Source organism: Apium graveolens, chromosome 5, assembly GCF_009905375.1.
Source record: "Apium graveolens cultivar Ventura chromosome 5, ASM990537v1, whole genome shotgun sequence".
NCBI lineage: Eukaryota > Viridiplantae > Streptophyta > Magnoliopsida > Apiales > Apiaceae > Apium > Apium graveolens.
In genome coordinates, this window is record NC_133651.1 from 98,283,640 (window position 1) to 98,301,403 (window position 17,764).

At 33.8% G+C, this 17,764-nt stretch overlaps 1 protein-coding gene across 10 annotated transcripts; it reads left to right on the forward strand.

The window, feature by feature from the left end:
• The first annotated feature begins 367 nt into the window (after positions 1–367).
• LOC141724309 (aspartic proteinase A1-like) lies at positions 368–4,703 on the forward strand. Of its 10 annotated transcripts, none has more exons than XM_074526394.1 (13): positions 368–621; positions 818–1,078; positions 1,182–1,402; positions 1,607–1,743; positions 1,885–2,185; positions 2,300–2,734; positions 2,824–2,993; positions 3,079–3,118; positions 3,337–3,401; positions 3,484–3,597; positions 3,752–3,789; positions 3,895–4,048; positions 4,417–4,703. In XM_074526394.1, the coding sequence occupies exons 6-12, from the start codon at positions 2,374–2,376 to the stop codon at positions 3,932–3,934; spliced, it is 828 nt and encodes a 275-aa protein (XP_074382495.1). In that variant the 5' UTR covers positions 368–621; positions 818–1,078; positions 1,182–1,402; positions 1,607–1,743; positions 1,885–2,185; positions 2,300–2,373; the 3' UTR covers positions 3,935–4,048; positions 4,417–4,703. The 10 variants fall into 10 exon arrangements, with proteins under 10 accessions (XP_074382495.1, XP_074382493.1, XP_074382502.1 ...); XM_074526392.1 differs by having other exon boundaries at positions 1,617–1,743; XM_074526401.1 differs by lacking the exon at positions 3,752–3,789 and having other exon boundaries at positions 1,617–1,743; positions 3,981–4,048.
• Positions 4,704–17,764: the final 13,061 nt, after the last annotated feature.

Genomic DNA, 17,764 nt, shown 5'->3' on the forward strand with positions numbered 1-17,764 from the left:
CGCCGCGAAATGGAATAGCTTTCAATGGTGCAACCGTCGCAACTGGTACTATAGCTGACACCGGTGGAAGATCAGGGCGTGGATCAGCTGACACTACACCGTATATGACCTCTACCAACACTTTTTTTGGTATTACAAGCAAAAATGTTACCTTAAGTCACTACAATTTGACCTGAGCTAACATATTTTTTTAGCGTTGTAATAGAGTATAGTTGATGTTACTAACGTAAAAACCTAGTGTTAGGATTGATATTGAAATATATGTTACCATAGACATGAAAAATTAGGGCGGGTGATTTGGCGGTCATTTTTTGACCAATTGTTTGGGCGGCCAAAAACAAAATTAGACCTGCTCAGTTTATTTTATCAAAAAAAAAATTAATTCTACTAAACACTCTCTCCCTTTCACCGATTACAGACACTTCCATCTTCTCCTTTCAAAATTCACTCCCAGTCCGATTAGTTTCTCTATGATCGGTGAATAAGAGTAAATTAGTTTTAGTAAATTGGAGCTTTCTTCTCAGTCCGATTGATGGGGTGAATTAGGGTTTATAACAGTCTCTTGGATATTTCTTGGAGTAATTATGGTTCACATTAAATTGGGGCTTTCTCATTATTCAGGTTTCTTCTTGCTCAATTAAAATTAACGATAATTTTATCTGTTAATTAAGATATAAATCATACTTCTGCTTTTCATTTTTAATTAGTTTGGTTATGTTTTTTTTATTGTATGAATCTATTGTTCAGTTGATATCACAAGTATTAGAAATCATATGATTTATCTTGTTTAATTTTGAGTGGTGTGGTGGTTTTTTAGGTTATGGTAAATAATCTGGAAGATGCACATGAAGTGATTGATAAATTAGGGTCTTTAGATACACTTTTGCAGAAAAAAGAGAGCTTGTCAAATTGTTATCTGGTGGTAAAAAAGGCTCTTCTGAGCTTTATATTAACAACAATCTTGAACAAGAAGAATATGTTAAGTAGAGACAAGATGCCTGGGAAAAACCAGCTAGCCTGAATCACCGAATTGTGTCTCGTGTGGATCCTTTCACCCATAATCTTGTGCAGAAATACGGTAACTGATAGGAAGCTTCCAGTGTCATGTAATTTATAAGTTGAATTATGTTCCAACACCTCGAATTTATATTTTGCTAAATATCTGTTACTCGCTAAAATAGGGGAAATATCGATGTTTTGGTTAGGGAAGACACCAAGACTGAATATAATGGACCCTGAGTTGGTAAAAGAAGTTATGTCTAACAAGCTAGGACATTTTCAGAAGCCGTCACTTAATCCTCTAATATTTATTCTGACAAATGGATTGACTACTCTAGAAGGCGAAAAATGGGCTGCACATAGACGAATAATCAACCCTGCTTTTCACCTCGAGAAATTAAAGGTTACAATCTAAATTTATGATGGACTCCTTTGCTTTGCTTCATATATCAAATGGTTTATCTTTACTATATTAACAAAATTTTTTCTTTTATCAAAGGGAATGGTACCAGTTTTTACAGATAGTTGTATTATGTTGGTTGATCGCTGAAATAAATTAGTTGGTACTCATAGAACATGTGAAATCGATGTCTGGACTGAATTTCAGGATCTTACAGGTGATATTATTTCTCGAACAGCATTTGGTAGCAGCTACGAAGAAGGAAAGAAGATTCTAAAATTGCAAAAAGAGCTCCAGGTGCTAGTTATGGAAGCAATGCAAACTTTATACGTTCCTGGTTTCAGGTATATCATCGAACATATTACTGAAATTATATTATTTTGCAAATTAAACAAACTTTTTACCTCAACAAGTAGGTTTCGATTTTGTTCAAAAAATATCTGATATAAGTATCCTTTCAATGACTTCAACTCGATGCTAAGCAGATTTATCCCAACTGAAAAGAATAGAAGTAGAAACAGCTTGAACAAAAGGATTACCTTCATGCTCAGAACATTAGTTGAGAAGAAAGACAGAGCAATAACCGCAGGAGAATCCAAGAATGATGACTTATTAGGCCTGCTCTTGCAATCCAGTAAACAGATAAATTTAATAGTAAACATTAGTTAAAGTTGCAGTGGCTGTGATCTTATAGAATTTCTCTGCCTTTACAATAGAAGTTAAAGTTACAATAGAAGTTAAAGTTGCAACAAGAAGCCGTAAGCTCGATCACACTGAAAGCTTAAGGTAATAAAGTTTCTATTAATAAATTGCACCATGTAATGACTAGTCATTTTCCAATGAATCTGGAGAGACTTGGTTTCTTCACTAACAATTGTTGTCCTCTACAACATGTTTCAGTTTCTCCGACAAGATAGCCGTGGATGTGGAATTGGACCATAGAGAAGGCTCAATAAACACGGAGTCTTTGCACAATGACTGAAGTTGAGGAGCTAAAAGCTTTAGTACGGTTGCTTCCTCTATGGGCTACAGGTATAATCTTCAGCATGATGTATGTCCAAATAGGCATCTTTTTTGTGCTGCAAGGCAGTACAATGGATACTCGTGTGGGAAAATCCGGCTTTGAGTTTCCACCAGCTTTAGTTAATATATTCGACTCCATCAGTTGTATGTTCTGGGTGCTAGTCTACAAACAAATAATCGTTCCACTAGCAAGAAAATTCACGGGCCAGAGAAATGGCTTAACACAACTGCAGCGTATCGGTACTGGCCTCTTCATATCAATCATTTCTATGATATGTGCAGGGATTTTGGAGGTTTTAAGACTTGAACTTGGTATTTTGTTTTCCCCTCTTTGACCTTCAGATGTTTGATCCACTCAGAGATGTACACGGTGGATTTAAAACCTGTGTTGTATGTTACAGGGTATAATATGATGAAACAAGGTCTCATTAAGGAGCAAATATTCTCATTTTGGCTTAATCGACATACAGGGGAAGAGGAAGGAGGTGAAATTGTATTTGGTGGGGTTGATTCAAAACACTACGAAGGTGAACACACTTATGTTCCAGTCACACAGAAAGGTTATTGGCAGGTTGGTATAATGATATTAAAGTTCAATATAACTTTTCACTCTGTTATTTGATTATGTTTTACCATTAATTCTTTTCTCGTGACAGTTTAAAATGGGTGACGTTCTCATTGATGGAAAAGAAACTGGTATGTTGTCTTTGGTGCTCAGTTCTAAATAGCAATAAAGTAAAAGAAACTAGTAACTTACAGTTAGTCCCTACACCTCTCTCCTGGCACTTCCTAACAACAGACATCCAACACTATGCATGTAATTTCACATGTAAAAGAAAGAGACAATACTAAAAAAAAGAGACACGAAAGCGAAATTGTTTACGCTCGTAATAAAAGCATGATTACATTTGCAGGTTACTGTAATGAAGGTTGCTCTGCAATTGCCGATTCTGGTACTTCTTTCTTAGCAGGTCCAACGGTAAGCTACTGTTGTAGATCTCCCTAAACTGTCGTATGTTTCCTCTATAAATTATTGATGTTCCCTCTACACATGTTTGCAGGCAGTGATCACCATGATAAATCATGCTATTGGGGCAGTTGGTGTTGTTAGCCAAGAATGCAAGATTGTTGTTGATCAATATGGACAGAAAATTATGGATTTACTTTTAACTGAGGTATTTAAGGAATGGAATTTCGAATTGATGATTTTCTTGTATTAGTTTAACAAGAGTGATTTTTGAACTCTGGACTTTATTTAATGTAATATAACATGGATAATTGACCAACTCTACTGATCATGGACTTTATTCAAAAATGATATGCTCCCAGATTGGTTTGTGCACCTTCGACGGAACTCGTGGTGTTAGGTTAGAAGACTAAGCCAAATTACAATAATATTGGTTACTGCAGTTAGACATTATGAAATTTTATCTGTACCTAAATTAAATGTATCTATGATCATGCTGATACAGTAGCGGAATTGAGAGTGTCGTAGGTGAGAAAAATGGTTAGTCCTCCGGGCATCATAACGCTCTGTGCTCTACCTGTGAAATGACAGTGGCGTGGATGCAGAATCAGCTTAAGCAAAATCTGACCCAGGATCGCATTCTAAGTTATGTTAATGAGGTAATGAATATACATCTGTTTTTCTTTAGTAGATTTTATTAATTGTATGGTGGGGTAGAATCTACCGTTTACACTAACCAAGATAATTAGAGTTTCGATTGTTAATTGATGTGAATAGACTGTCATTTTATGGTGTTAAATGTTAAAGTATCAAAAAACCCAAAAAGGACATTCATGATTTACGTACACTAAGAATTGTGATAAATTGCAGCTTTGTGACCGGTTGCATAGTCTTATGGTAGAATCAAGCTAGTGTCGATTGTAGCAAAATATCTAGATACATGGATTAGTCAAAGCGCTTACTTTTTTCACCTAAAATTGTAGAATGGATTAGTCAAAGTGCTTACTTTATTTTCTTTCTATTGCAGGCTGGGACATTTGATCTCGTGGGAATCATTGTTTGTGAGATAGATCATACTGCAAACAGTTGAGCTGACCTCAAATCAGTTGAGTCCCACATAGTTGAGCTGCAGAAAGCACAAGTGGAAGCACAATTGTTTGTGGCAAGGCAGGAACTTGTTGGAAGATAAATTTGATGTTAGAACTGTAGATTATTTTTGTTTAATTAGAAATGTGGTCAAATGTTGTGGCTTTTGGATGAATTTGCAAACTTTGTTTATTTTAAGTTGACTTAAAATTTTGTATTGTTGTGTTGTATTTTAACTTTAGATTTGAGTTTTTAAGTTAAATATGTATTTAAGTTTTGAGTGTTACAAGTGTAATTAGTAGATATTTTTATGTTGGTAAAAACATGAAAAAATATTACAATAAATACATAAGTGTTAAAAAAAAGGTTACAATAAGATATAAAGATGTTATCAAAAGATTGAATTGTTTTATCGTCCGGTGTTACAATAGCATATATGATGTTGCGAAAGAGTTTATTGTAACATATTTTTTGATGTTACTAGATTTTTATGGGTGTTACAATAGAACTATGGTTACACATGCTTTTTGTAACCATAGATACTGAAAGTGTAAGCATAGGAGGTTTATTGTTACATTTTCAGCTATGTTACCAAAGGTTCAAAATATGTTATCATAGACCCCTATTGTAGCACGAGCAAATCCAAAAACACCAAATTTTCAAAAAATGTAACCATAGCCCAATTTTTTGCTTTAGGTAACATTTTTTGGCCAGTTTTACACTTTTTTGGGGTGTTGCTAGAGGCCATATATGGTGTAGTGTGACGGTCCTCCAACTGACGGCTCCGAGTGATCAGATGATATCGAAATAAAGGAATCTGCCATCGCCGCTATCTGATAATTACGCTTCTAGATAAGAATCTCGAATCTCGCCGCGAATCAAACTAAAACCTACTATTTAATTGCACTCAACCTCTCAACGTTCTATTTCTTTATTTTCGAATACTAATCTTAACCCTCTACCCATTTCCGACAATCTAGGCTTGTGACAGTGACTTTAAACCTTAGCTCATATGCTAAACCCGTGACGCCCTCCAAACCCGGGTCAGAAGTTTGGGGCCCACAACACATACACACACCCTATTTAAACATGTTTATGAATATAATAATATATACAATGTCCCTACTTACCATAATCCAGGATCGCAACAGTTTAAAGTATGTTCACAAGCCACAATCTTATTTGTTACAAACGTACCAAATCCCAAATTTATTTATCTTACATCAGAAATCAAACTTTATTACAAACTTCTAGCACACACTAAGCCATATAACTTCCGCTAGCTTCTTCCATCTCAACTTGAAAACCTAGCCGGCACACTCGACTAGGAATCTTCGCCATCACCAAATTCCTTTTTAATTGGAAAAGAACATTAACAGATTCGCAAGAGTGAGCTAACTAGCTCAACAAGTCATAATGACATCACTGAGATTTAATAATGATCAATTGAAATGATATTGGGAATCAATTTTCCAGATAAGCAATGATTAGAATTGGATATTCACTTTTATTTTAAAAACCAAGGTTAGGCTGCTGATCAGTCATGCACTAACCCCGAGCAAGGCTCCTAGCGTTGCTCTATATACTGGATCCAAGGCACGCATTGGCCTATTATGACCACGAATCTGGTCCGACCACGAATCTGGTCCATATTTAAAAACAATCCAATTCCATAATATTAACATGATAAACAATGTAATTCAATAAACTGAATCATAAACAACATTTATCTTGAAGCATAAGGTGATTCACCACACCAGAAAGATATAACAAGGTAAACAAGAAGATTGACTTCCAATTCAAGGAAAGAATCAAAGTGTAGAAGACCAAGGGTGCAAAGGTTACAAGGAATGATCTTCTGTTATACAAGACATAAAGGTTTGTTTGATAATCAATCTCATATCAAGGATCATTATGTTGTAGATATGTATTTGTGGAGTAGTAATAGATATGTGTGGTTTGTATCCAAGAATTCAGCAATCAAGGGTTTACAAGAAATCAGGCTCACAGCTCAAGATCAATAAAAATCAGGGTTTATGGTTAAGTACTTCAAAGTACTTGCAAAATAGGATAAGAATTACTGGGAATAATTGCAACATAATGAAAAGAGTTCAAAACTATTCACAGGTATACCATAAGAAAGTTTAGGGACACTTGCCTTATCAATTCGTTTTCACTTCACTAACACTTGTCAAATGGTTCCCACTCACTAACCACTTGCTTTCCTTTTTTACGTCTCGCTTCCTCTGTTAGACATCAGATATAATCATCAACACTATTTCTCAACTCATTCTATTCGATACAAACTTCTATCTACCCTTTGTTTCACCCAAATCCGACGTACGGATTAAAAGTTACAGCAGAATCAGTCAAACAATGCACAAACAATCATTTTATACAGCAATCAGGTCACATATAACACATAGCACGTAAGATATTCAATCCAAATAAATTTTCAAAGAAGACTCGGGGTCAAAATAATTTTCCAGGTATTTAATACGAATTTTTGAACATTTTTCGGAATTAGAATTGGACTACGAATCATTTTATATTAAAATAATAGGGTCCGAACACCTGAATTTGACTTTAAATAATTTTATAATAATTATCGAGACTTGAAAATAATTTAAAATAATATTTTAAAGCTCAAAACTATTTTTTGGAATTTTTAAATCAATTTTAAATAATTAAATCCAATTAAATAATCAATTAAAATTAATTAATAACTAATTAAATTAATTAATCAATTAATATTTAAATTAATTGACTAATTAAATAATTAATTATCAACTAAAATTAATTAATTAAATAAATAAAATTTATTTTAGAATTAAAAATAATTTTCAGAATTAAAAATATTGATTTTTGAAATTTAAAATAAATAAAAGCAATTTCTGAAAATAATTGTAAAAGAAAATATCATTTTTTATAAATAACTAAAAAAGGAATATCATTTTTGAATATTCTGGAAAAGCTAGGGACTAATCTGTAAAATCCCCAAAACAACGGGGGTTGGACGGTAATATCACCGTCGTCTTTCGCGTTCGCCGGCTTCGGTGGCCGGCCGCTATTAACGGCGGCCATCAAGCTTTTCGGCCACCTGCAGAACAACCCAGAATCCAGCCAAAATTTGCAGAACTCAAGAATAACACGTCAGGAAAACAGCTAAGCAATCGTTTTAACCTGAATCGCCGGGAAAAGCTGTCAAAACCGAACGAACTCGAGTTTTCCGAAGAGGCTTTTCCGGGATCCTTTGGCCTTGAAACTGGTATCATTCAACTCCTCCTTTCACGATCTATTTAATGATATAAGTCATACGTTCCCAGGTTTAATGAGTCGAAAATCCGGCCAAAAAGTTAAATTTTCCGGTGAGATTATTCAAGAACACGAAGAACATTCAACCTCAAGAATCAAATCAACTTTTCTACATGTTATTGAACTTGATTTTTGACATATAATATACCAAATTGACCAGGAAGAAAAGATCTACACGATTATGCCAACAAATCATATCAAAAACATCAAGAATAAAAATTCATAATTTAATCCATAATTAATTCGAATTAAAATAATTATATCAGAAAAATAATTTCTGGGTAAAAACAGATGGTTGATTCAGAAAGAGGATTTCGAGAACTTCGTTTTGATATATTTCACGCCCGAATCGGAGTTCGATAACGCCTTCGTTTGTGCGATTGATTTTCAAGAATACTGTGTTTTAATAAAGTTTTCTCTGTTTTTCAGGGTTTGTACTTTCTGATTATGATTTTGCGTGTGAAAATCAAATAAGAAAGGGCTATTTATATTTACAGAATATTAGTACGTTCTGGATCGTGTTGGATCGATAAATACGTTTATTTTGGATAAACATTATTCTTTTTGGATAAACACTATCCTGTTTTGAATAAACACTATCCTGTTTTGGATAGACGTTATCCTATTTCGGATAATTATCAAAACCGGGCCTTTATAAAATGATTTATACGAAGATAATGTTATCGAAAAGGGTTAGCGTATCGAAAATATCGCGTCGGGCCGTGCACAGGTCAAACCGTAATCCGGATCGAAAAAGTCAAAACATGGTAAATGTCCGGAATTACCAGATTATGTTAGGAAGGAGTTTTCGGAAGAGTTTCGGTTTATAAAAACGTAAAAAAGGTTGAGGTTGGACGATTCCCAGCTTTATAAAATAATTTTGTAAATATTCAGAAAATAGTTAATAAATTCATAAATCAATATAAAATCACAAAATACTCCAAAAATTACCAGAAAAATACCTTAATTATCTATATTTTATTCTGGACATAATGAAATTAATATACCTAGACTTTACCACATATAAACATCCACATAACCACACCAATCATCCCCTCGTGCATTACAACCTAAAACATAATTCTTCAACTTTTATCCCAAATTGATTCCAATTAACACGTATTAGACCCCAAATGATTCAATACCAAATTTTGGATATAACATATATTTAGTATTAAGTATAGCATTTTACCATTTTAACACTAACAGCAAGTCCTAATGTGGGTGTTATTGTTATAATATAGCACCCACACAAAAAAAATCAACTCCAATAAGATGCTATATTTGGTTCTAAAATAGTAAAATGTTATACTTGGTTCTATATTTAGAATCAAATATAGATGATGCTATAATTGTCGGATAAACATGCAAGTATTAAAATATATTAATAAAGTAATATTGACAAATATAATTGTGTACTTTATAATTATGTAATTTAAAATAGAGTTTTATTAAAATATGTTTGGTGTGCTATTTTGCATTGTACCATAAATTCTATTTTAGCATCAAAATTTATTTTTTGATTTTAAATTATAGTAATAGCTACATTTAATTTACGATCACAATTGAAATTCTAAACACAACTTGCTCTTACGCAACAATTACTAATTTTAACTCCCTCAAAGTCCCTGACCATAAGGGGCGTAGCTACATTATGGGGTCACTTGCATCTCCTCAACTCTTAAATAACTTCTTATATGTATTATATAAAAACTTAAATTTTCTATATTTGACCCCCAAAATTAATAAATTTGACCTCATTTAACATTTTTAACCCCACTTATATTTTATTCTTAATCTCATTAGATTAGATAACTTGTAAAAGATACATAAATTTATTTTTTATTTTTAACAAAATAGGTTAAATATATCAAATAATAAATAAACTGTTAATAATAGTCTTGATATATATATATATATATATAGGCAAGTGCTCAAATACAAACCAATATTAGAATACAAATTACAAACTAAATAATGAAAGAGATATGTCCTAAGTCCAATCATGTATGAGGATTTAGGAATAACTTTTATGTAATCTGTTTTGATTTCATTGATATTAATAAAAGGCTTGTTTTGTTTTTATTATGGGCTCTATCTATTTAAATATTTAAATAAGATATACCACAGTTTAGAGTAAAGCTTTTTATGGATTGTGATGAGATCATAATAATGAGACCTAAAAGATGATAACTCTAAACTTAAATAGTTCCCGGTCGTAGGATTACTAACTGGTAATTAATAATCCGCAAAGATCAGTACATACTATGCTTGCTTCATTATGAAGGATGTCTGTTCTCATAGACATTTGTGTGGTGACACTATAGCTAGTATGTAGGTGCTTATTATAGAATAAGTTCACTGAACATGACTCACACAGCTGAACAACTGATGGAGTTCACTCACGTGCCAGCAGTTGTTCACATAGTGATAGTTGTACAAGTATCCTTAGACTTGAGATCATCATAGCCATCTTGTGTACACTGAACTATGTTTTGGTTTAGTTCTTAGTCTCAAGGGACAATTATAAGGGCACTACTGGGTATAGGAATTTGTACACGAAGATAGTGTATGATCAATAAAGGATCTACCCCTTCCAGTGTAGGAAGAGAATGTTCAATGTTGATCCACTTATGTTAGTTCAGGAATCTCTGGACAGAGTGAATGAAATTAGAAAGGAGTTTCTAATTTACATTAAATAGAACTAAGCATAGTGAATGGGAAAGCAAGTGATTAAATAAGATAGGCTTGACACAAGTTACATGCCTTGTATTTAATCGTGACATTGCAGGGTAGAAGGAATTAATTGTACGGTAACTATTCACTGAATAGGTTCTTGGTATTCTAAGCAGTGAATTCGTATTATCCGGATAGTCGCGATATGCTGAGAAGTATCCCTCACGATGTAGAATAAATATGATTAATTAATTAATCATATTTAATGAATTAGAGAATTTATATGAATAATGATAAAATAGTTTTATTATTATTTATTTCTACTACCGGCTTAATATTGAACCTACAGGGTCACACCATAAAAGAGAATGATTTAATGGTTGAGGAATTAATTAATAATAGCTGATAATTATTTATTTATGAAATAAATAATTAATTGGCAAATTTATTAATTGATTAAATGAGATTTAATTGATTATAAATTAATTAAGAAATGGTTCTTAATATTATTAATTAAGAATTTAATTTTTGGAAATTAAATCAAGTGAGAGAATTATTTCTAAAGAGTTTATAAAAAGGATTAATAGTTAAAATGTGTTTTAATTATTAGTGAGAATAATAAAGGGCTAATAATAATAATATTTTATGGGAAAATTTTCAGCTGAAAATTTTGCCTATAAATAAACTAGTATAAACCCTATTTTTGCCTCAACCAAAAAGATTTACAAAACCCTAATTCTCTCTATCTCCTCCTCCTTCATTACATCGTTTTCTTGGTGGATACCGGTGGAGTGCTTCACACTTGAGGAGCAGCTGCTAAGGATCTCCGTTCATCGTTCTTGGATCGCTATTAAAGACCTCCATCTTTCCATTAACGTAAAGCTTCTTAAGGTAAACACACTGAACTATGAATTAAATATTATTTTTCGCATGGATCCCGCGGAGGTTTTTTTTTTAAAAATTAAATTTACGTTTTCGCTGCGTTTATATGCTAAAAACCCTTCAAATAACAACCACATGTTTAATCTCTTTCTCTCTCCCCCATGTGCATGTATATATTTTTCTCTTCGTTTTTAATTTGACTTTTCCCGTTAGTCGGTTAACTATTTTTTAAAAATAATTGCACCGTATTTTTCTCCATCTCCCACTCATCAATTTGCATAACATATTTTCTATTTTCTAACGACAAGGTGAAAGGGCCGCCGAACGATTAAGACTTATATATAGTGATGTATGTGGTCCAATACGTACGATGGCAAGATGTGGCTTTTACTACTTCATTACTTTTACTAATGATTTCAGTAGATATGGATATGTGTATCTTTTAAAGAACAAATCCGATTCTTTTGAAAAGTTCAAAGAATACAAGGCTGAAGTGGAAAAGCAAACAGGGGAAAGTATAAAAGTTCTACGATCAGATCGTGGAGGAGAATACTTAAGCCTCAAGTTTAAAGGTTTCTTGAAGGAGTGTGGTATCGTATCACAACTTACTCCTCCTGGAACGCATCAATGGAATGGAGTTTCTGAGAGGAGAAATCGTACCTTGTAGGACATGGTGCGATCGATGATGAGTCTAGCAGATCTTCCAATAAGTTTTTGAGGTTATGCTCTAGAAACGGCTACATATACACTAAACCGAGTTCCAACTAAATCAGTTCAAAAGACTCCATATGAGACGTGGACTGAGAAACGTCACAGCATGTCTTTTAGGAAAGTATGGGGATGCGAAGCGTTTGTGAAACGCTTGGTGTCTGACAAGCTGGGACCAAAATCGGATAAATGTTATTTTGTGGGATATCCTGAAGAAACTAAAGGGTATAGTTTTTATAATCCTACTGAGAACAAAGTGTTTGTTGCTCGAACCGCTGTATTTCTTAAAATAGAGTTATTTTCAAATAAAATTAGTGGGAGGACTATAGATCTCAATGTAGATCGAGTTGTACAAAATAATATTGAACCAGAGTTAGAAAATGGGCAGGAAGTACATCAAGATGTTCCTGCTCCGGAAACACAGGTTGTTCGTAGATCTAGTAGGGCTCGTCATGAGCTAGAGAGATATTATGGATTTCTCTTGACTCAAGATGATGATGTAATGCTCATAGATAATGATGAGCCTCTTACCTACCAAGATGCTATGAATAGTCCAGACTCTGAGAGATGGCTAGAGGCCATAAAATCCGAAATGGAATCCATGTATCAAAATAAAGTATGGACTTTAGTTGATCCACCTGAAGGGGTAAAACCTATAGGATGCAAGTGGGTGTTCAAGAAGAAAACTGACATGGATGGTAAAGTACAGACCTATAAAGCGCGACTGGTGGAAAAAGGTTTTAAACAAGTTCATGGTATAGACTATGATGAGACCTTTTCACCAGTTGCTATGGTCAAGTCCATCAGGATTTTGCTAGCAATAGCTGCTTACTACGACTATGAGATTTGGCAAATGGATGTCAAAACCGCTTTTTTAAATGGGAGCCTTAAAGAAGATGTATACATGTTACAACCTGAGGGTTTTGTCAATCCCAAGTTTGCTAAGATGGTCTGTAAGTTGCTTCGATCTATTTATGGATTGAAGCAAGCCTCAAGGAGATGGAATCGTCGTTTTGATGAAACAGTCAAAGAATTTAGCTTTATTCAAAATGAAGATGAACCATATGTTTACAAGAAGGTTAGTGGGAGCCATGTGGCATTCCTAGTACTATATGTAGATGACATATTACTAATAGGAAATGACATACCTTCTCTTCAGGCTGTTAAGACTTGGTTGGGAAATAGTTTCTCGATGAAGGACTTAGGTGATGCTACCTATATATTAGGGATCAAGATCTATAGAGATTGATCAAGGAAATTAATCGGCCTAAGTCAGAGTACATACATTAACAAAGTACTGCATCGTTTCAGAATGTAAAAGGCAAAAAGAGGATATGTCTCAATGTCTCATGGGATATTCATCTCAAAAGACAACTGCCCTAAATCATTAGATGATAAGGGCCGTATGAGCAAAGTTCCATCTGCTTCGGCAATTGGATCCATAATGTATGCGATGATATGTACTCGTCCTGATGTTTCGTATGCCTTGAGCATGATGAGCAGATATTAGCCTAATCCTGGTGAGGGTCACTGGACAGTTGTCAAGAATATTCTTAAGTACTTGAAAAGGACTAAAAATTCATTCTCGGTGTATGGAGGAGATGAAAAGCTGGTTGTAAAGGGTTACACTGACGCCATCTTTTAGACAGACAGAGACGATTCAGTATCTCAGTCAGGTTTTGTGTTTTGCCTTAATGGAGGTGTTGTAATCTGGAAGAGTTCAAAGCAAGAGACAATAGCTAATTCTACAATGGAAGATGAGTATATTGCTGCCAGTGAAGCAGCCAAAGAGGCTGTTTGGATACGGAATTTTATAACGAGACTTAGTGTGGTTCCATCGATCACAGATCTAGTTGATCTTTATTGTGATAATAATGGAGCCATCGCGCAGACTAAAGAACCAAGGTCCCATTCCCGGGAAAAGTATATACTTAGGAGATATCACCTCCTTCGAGAGATTAATGAAAGAGGAGATATACATATATGTAAAGTGCATACTGATGATAATGTTGTAGACCCACTGACTAGGGCTTTGTCGCAGCAAAAGCACGAAGGTCATACTAGTTCCATGGGTATTAGATACATGGGTGATTGGCTCTAGTGCAAGTGGGAGATTGTTAGTGTTTGTTCCTTAGAGACAACACTATTATGTTTATATTATAAAACATTTGGATTATTAATTATGATTATATGGATTATACTTTAGTAATTTATTATATCTTTATTTTCTGCGATAAGATGTTAGATTAATAAATGTCCTTGGAATATGATATGTAAATCTATATCTCTAAGTACGTGACTTAGAAATGAGATTATGAGAATAGTATTGATATTCCTAAAGATCCCTAGTCAAGTATTATTGTTAAGGGACGATAATAAATACATTGAGACTAGTGTGTTTGTTGGCTGATGATCATATCTCAATGATAATAGGTATGGTGATACTAAAGTCAAAACACAGGCACATGTATTAAATACATGGTGCTGCATTGACCCGTTGTGAGATACTACATGTTTATAGTGTCATAAGTTAATCTCACAGTGATAATGATGTATTGGTCCTTTGACCTGAAATCATTATATTTCTATACGAGAATTAATATACTTTGATACTATTAAAAGTTATCCTTGACCAGGTAATAATAAAAGTAGACATCGGGTACATTATGAATCGTATGAGAAATATGAATGATCTAGATGGGATTTAGCACTCCTTTATTAAAGGAGTGATATTATTGGCCTCTTGATTGAGTAAGACTATAAAATGCATGGTCGTGCTCAAATACTGATTTGATTAATAGTTTACTCATTGATCAAGGAAAGAAGGATTGAATGTTAACAGAGGACTTTGTCTCATTGGCAAAATGACTAAAGCTTCTTTTACCTGATCAGGTGAAAGGGCCACCGAACGACTAGAACTTATACATAATGTTGTATATGGTCAAATGCGTATGATGGAAATGGGTGGCTTATACTACTTTATAACATTTACTGATGATTTCAGTAGATATGGATATGTGGTTCTTATGAAGAACAAATCCGATTCTTTTGAAATGTTCAAAGAATATAAGGTCGAAGTAGAAAAGCAAACAAGGGAAAAGTATAAAAGTTTTACGAAAAGATCGTGGAGGAGAATACTTAAGCCTCAAATTCAAGAGTTTCTTGAAGGAGTGTGATATTGTATCACAACTTACTCCTTCTGAAATACCTTAATGGAATAGAGATTCTGAGAGGAGAAATCATACCTTGTTGGACATGGTGCGATCGATGATGAGTCAAGCGGATCTTCCAATCAGTTTCTAGGGTTATGCTCTAAAAATGGCTGCATATACACTTAACCAAGTTTCGACCAAAGCGGTTCAAAATACTCCGTATGAGATATAGAGTGATAAATGTCAAAGCATGCCATTTATGAAAATTTGGGGACGTGAAGCGTTTGTAAAATGTTTAGCTTCTGACAAGCTTGGACTAAAATTAGATAGATGCTATTTTGTGGGATACCCAAGTGAGACTAGGGAATAACTTTTATAATCCTTCCGGGAACAAAGTGTTTGTTGCTCGGACCGCTGTATTTCTTGAGGGAGAACTACTTTTTAAGAAAATCAGTGGGAGGATAATACATCTCGATGAAGATCGAGAACCACATGATAACATTGAACCAGGGTTGTAATAAGATCAGGATGTACATCAAAATGTTAAAAGTAATCTTGTCCAAGAAACACAGGTTATTCATAGATCTAGTAGGATTCACCATGAGCCCGGGAGAAATTATAAATTTCTTTTGACTCAAGATGGTGATGTGATGCTTACGGATAATGATAAGCCTTTTACCTACCAAGATGCTATGAACAGTTTAGACTCCAAAAGATGGCTTGAGGCCATAAAATCCGAGATGGAATCCATGTAACAAAATAAAGTACTGACTTTAGTTGATCCACTCGAAGGGGTAAAACTCATAGGGTGCAAGTGGGTTTTCAAGAAGAAAATTGACATGGATGGTAAAGTACAGACCTATAAGGTGCGATTAGTGGCAAAAGGTTTCAAATAAATTCATGGTACACACTATGATGAGACTTTTTCACCAGTTTCTATGGTCAAGTCCATCAGGATTTTGTTAGCAATAGTTGCTTACTTTGACTATGAGATTTGGCAAATGGATGTCAAAAATGCTTTCTTATATGGGAGCCTTGAAGATGATGTATATATGATACAACCTGAGGGTTTTGTTGATCCAAAGTTTGCTAAGATAGTTTGTAAGTTACTTCTATCTATTTATAGATTGAAGCAAGCCTCAAGGAGAATGAATGTTCATTTTGATGAAACGGTCAAAGAGTTTGGCTTTATTCAAAATAAAGATAAACCATGTATTTGCAAGAAGGTTAGTGGGAGTCATGTGACATTTCTAGTATTATATGTAGATGACATATAATAAATAAGGAATGTCATACCTTCTCTACAGGCTGTTAAGACTTGGTTGAGAAATAGTTTCTCGGTGAAAGACGTAGACGATGCTACCTATATATTAGGGATCAAGATTTATATAGATAGATTGAAAATATTAACCGACCTAGCCGGAGTATATACATTGATAAAATATTACATCATTCTATGATGCAAGAGACAAAGTAAGGATATGTTTCGATGTCTCATGATATAGTGATCTCAAAAGATAATTGCCCCTTAAATCATTAGATTATAAGGGCCGTTTGAGAAAGTTCCAAATACGTCAACAATTGGATCTATAATGTGTACAATGATATGTATTTATCCTGATGTTTCGTATGCTTTAAGTATGACGATCAGATACCAGTCTAATCCAGGTGAAGGTCACTTGATAGTTTTCAAGGATATTCTTAAGTACTTAAAGAGGACTAAAGATTTATTTTTGGTGTATGGAGAAGATAGGGAACTAGTTGTAAAGGGTTACACTGATATTAGTTTCTGAACCTAATTTTTGGACTGACAAGGATGATTACGAGTTTATATCTGTTTTGTGTTTTGTCTAAATATAATTACTGTTAACTTGAATAGTTCACAACAAGAACATTGATGATTCTATGGAAGCCGAATATATTGATATTTTTTTGAAACAACCATGGAGACTGTTTAGGCATGTCCTTAGGAAATATCGCCTTATTAATGAGATTAATGATTAAGGAGATATAAATGTAAAATGCATAGTAAAGATAGTGTTGCAGACCCACTGACTAAGGCTTTGTCACAGCAGAAGTACGATGGTCATACTAGTTCCATGAGTATTAGATACATGGGTAATTGACTCTCGTGCAAGTGGGAGATTGTTAGTGTTTGTGCCCTAGAGACAACACTGTGATGTTTTAGTTTAAGACATTAGGATTATTAATGTTTATGTTCTATCGATTATTCTCTTTATAATTTATTAATTCTTAATTTACTGCGATATAAATGCTAGATTAATAAATGTCCTTGGAATATGATATACAATTCTATATCTCTAAGTACGTGACTTAGAAATGAGATTATGAGAATAGTATTACTATTCCTAAAGGTCCCTAGTCGAGTATTATTATCAATGGAAAATAATAATGCATTCAGACTGGTGTGTTTGTTGACTGATGATCACATCTCATTGATCATAGGTATAGTGATACTAAATAAAAAACACGGGCAGATGTATATGTACATGGTGCTGGACAGACCCAATGTGAGATTCTACATGTCTGTTGGGT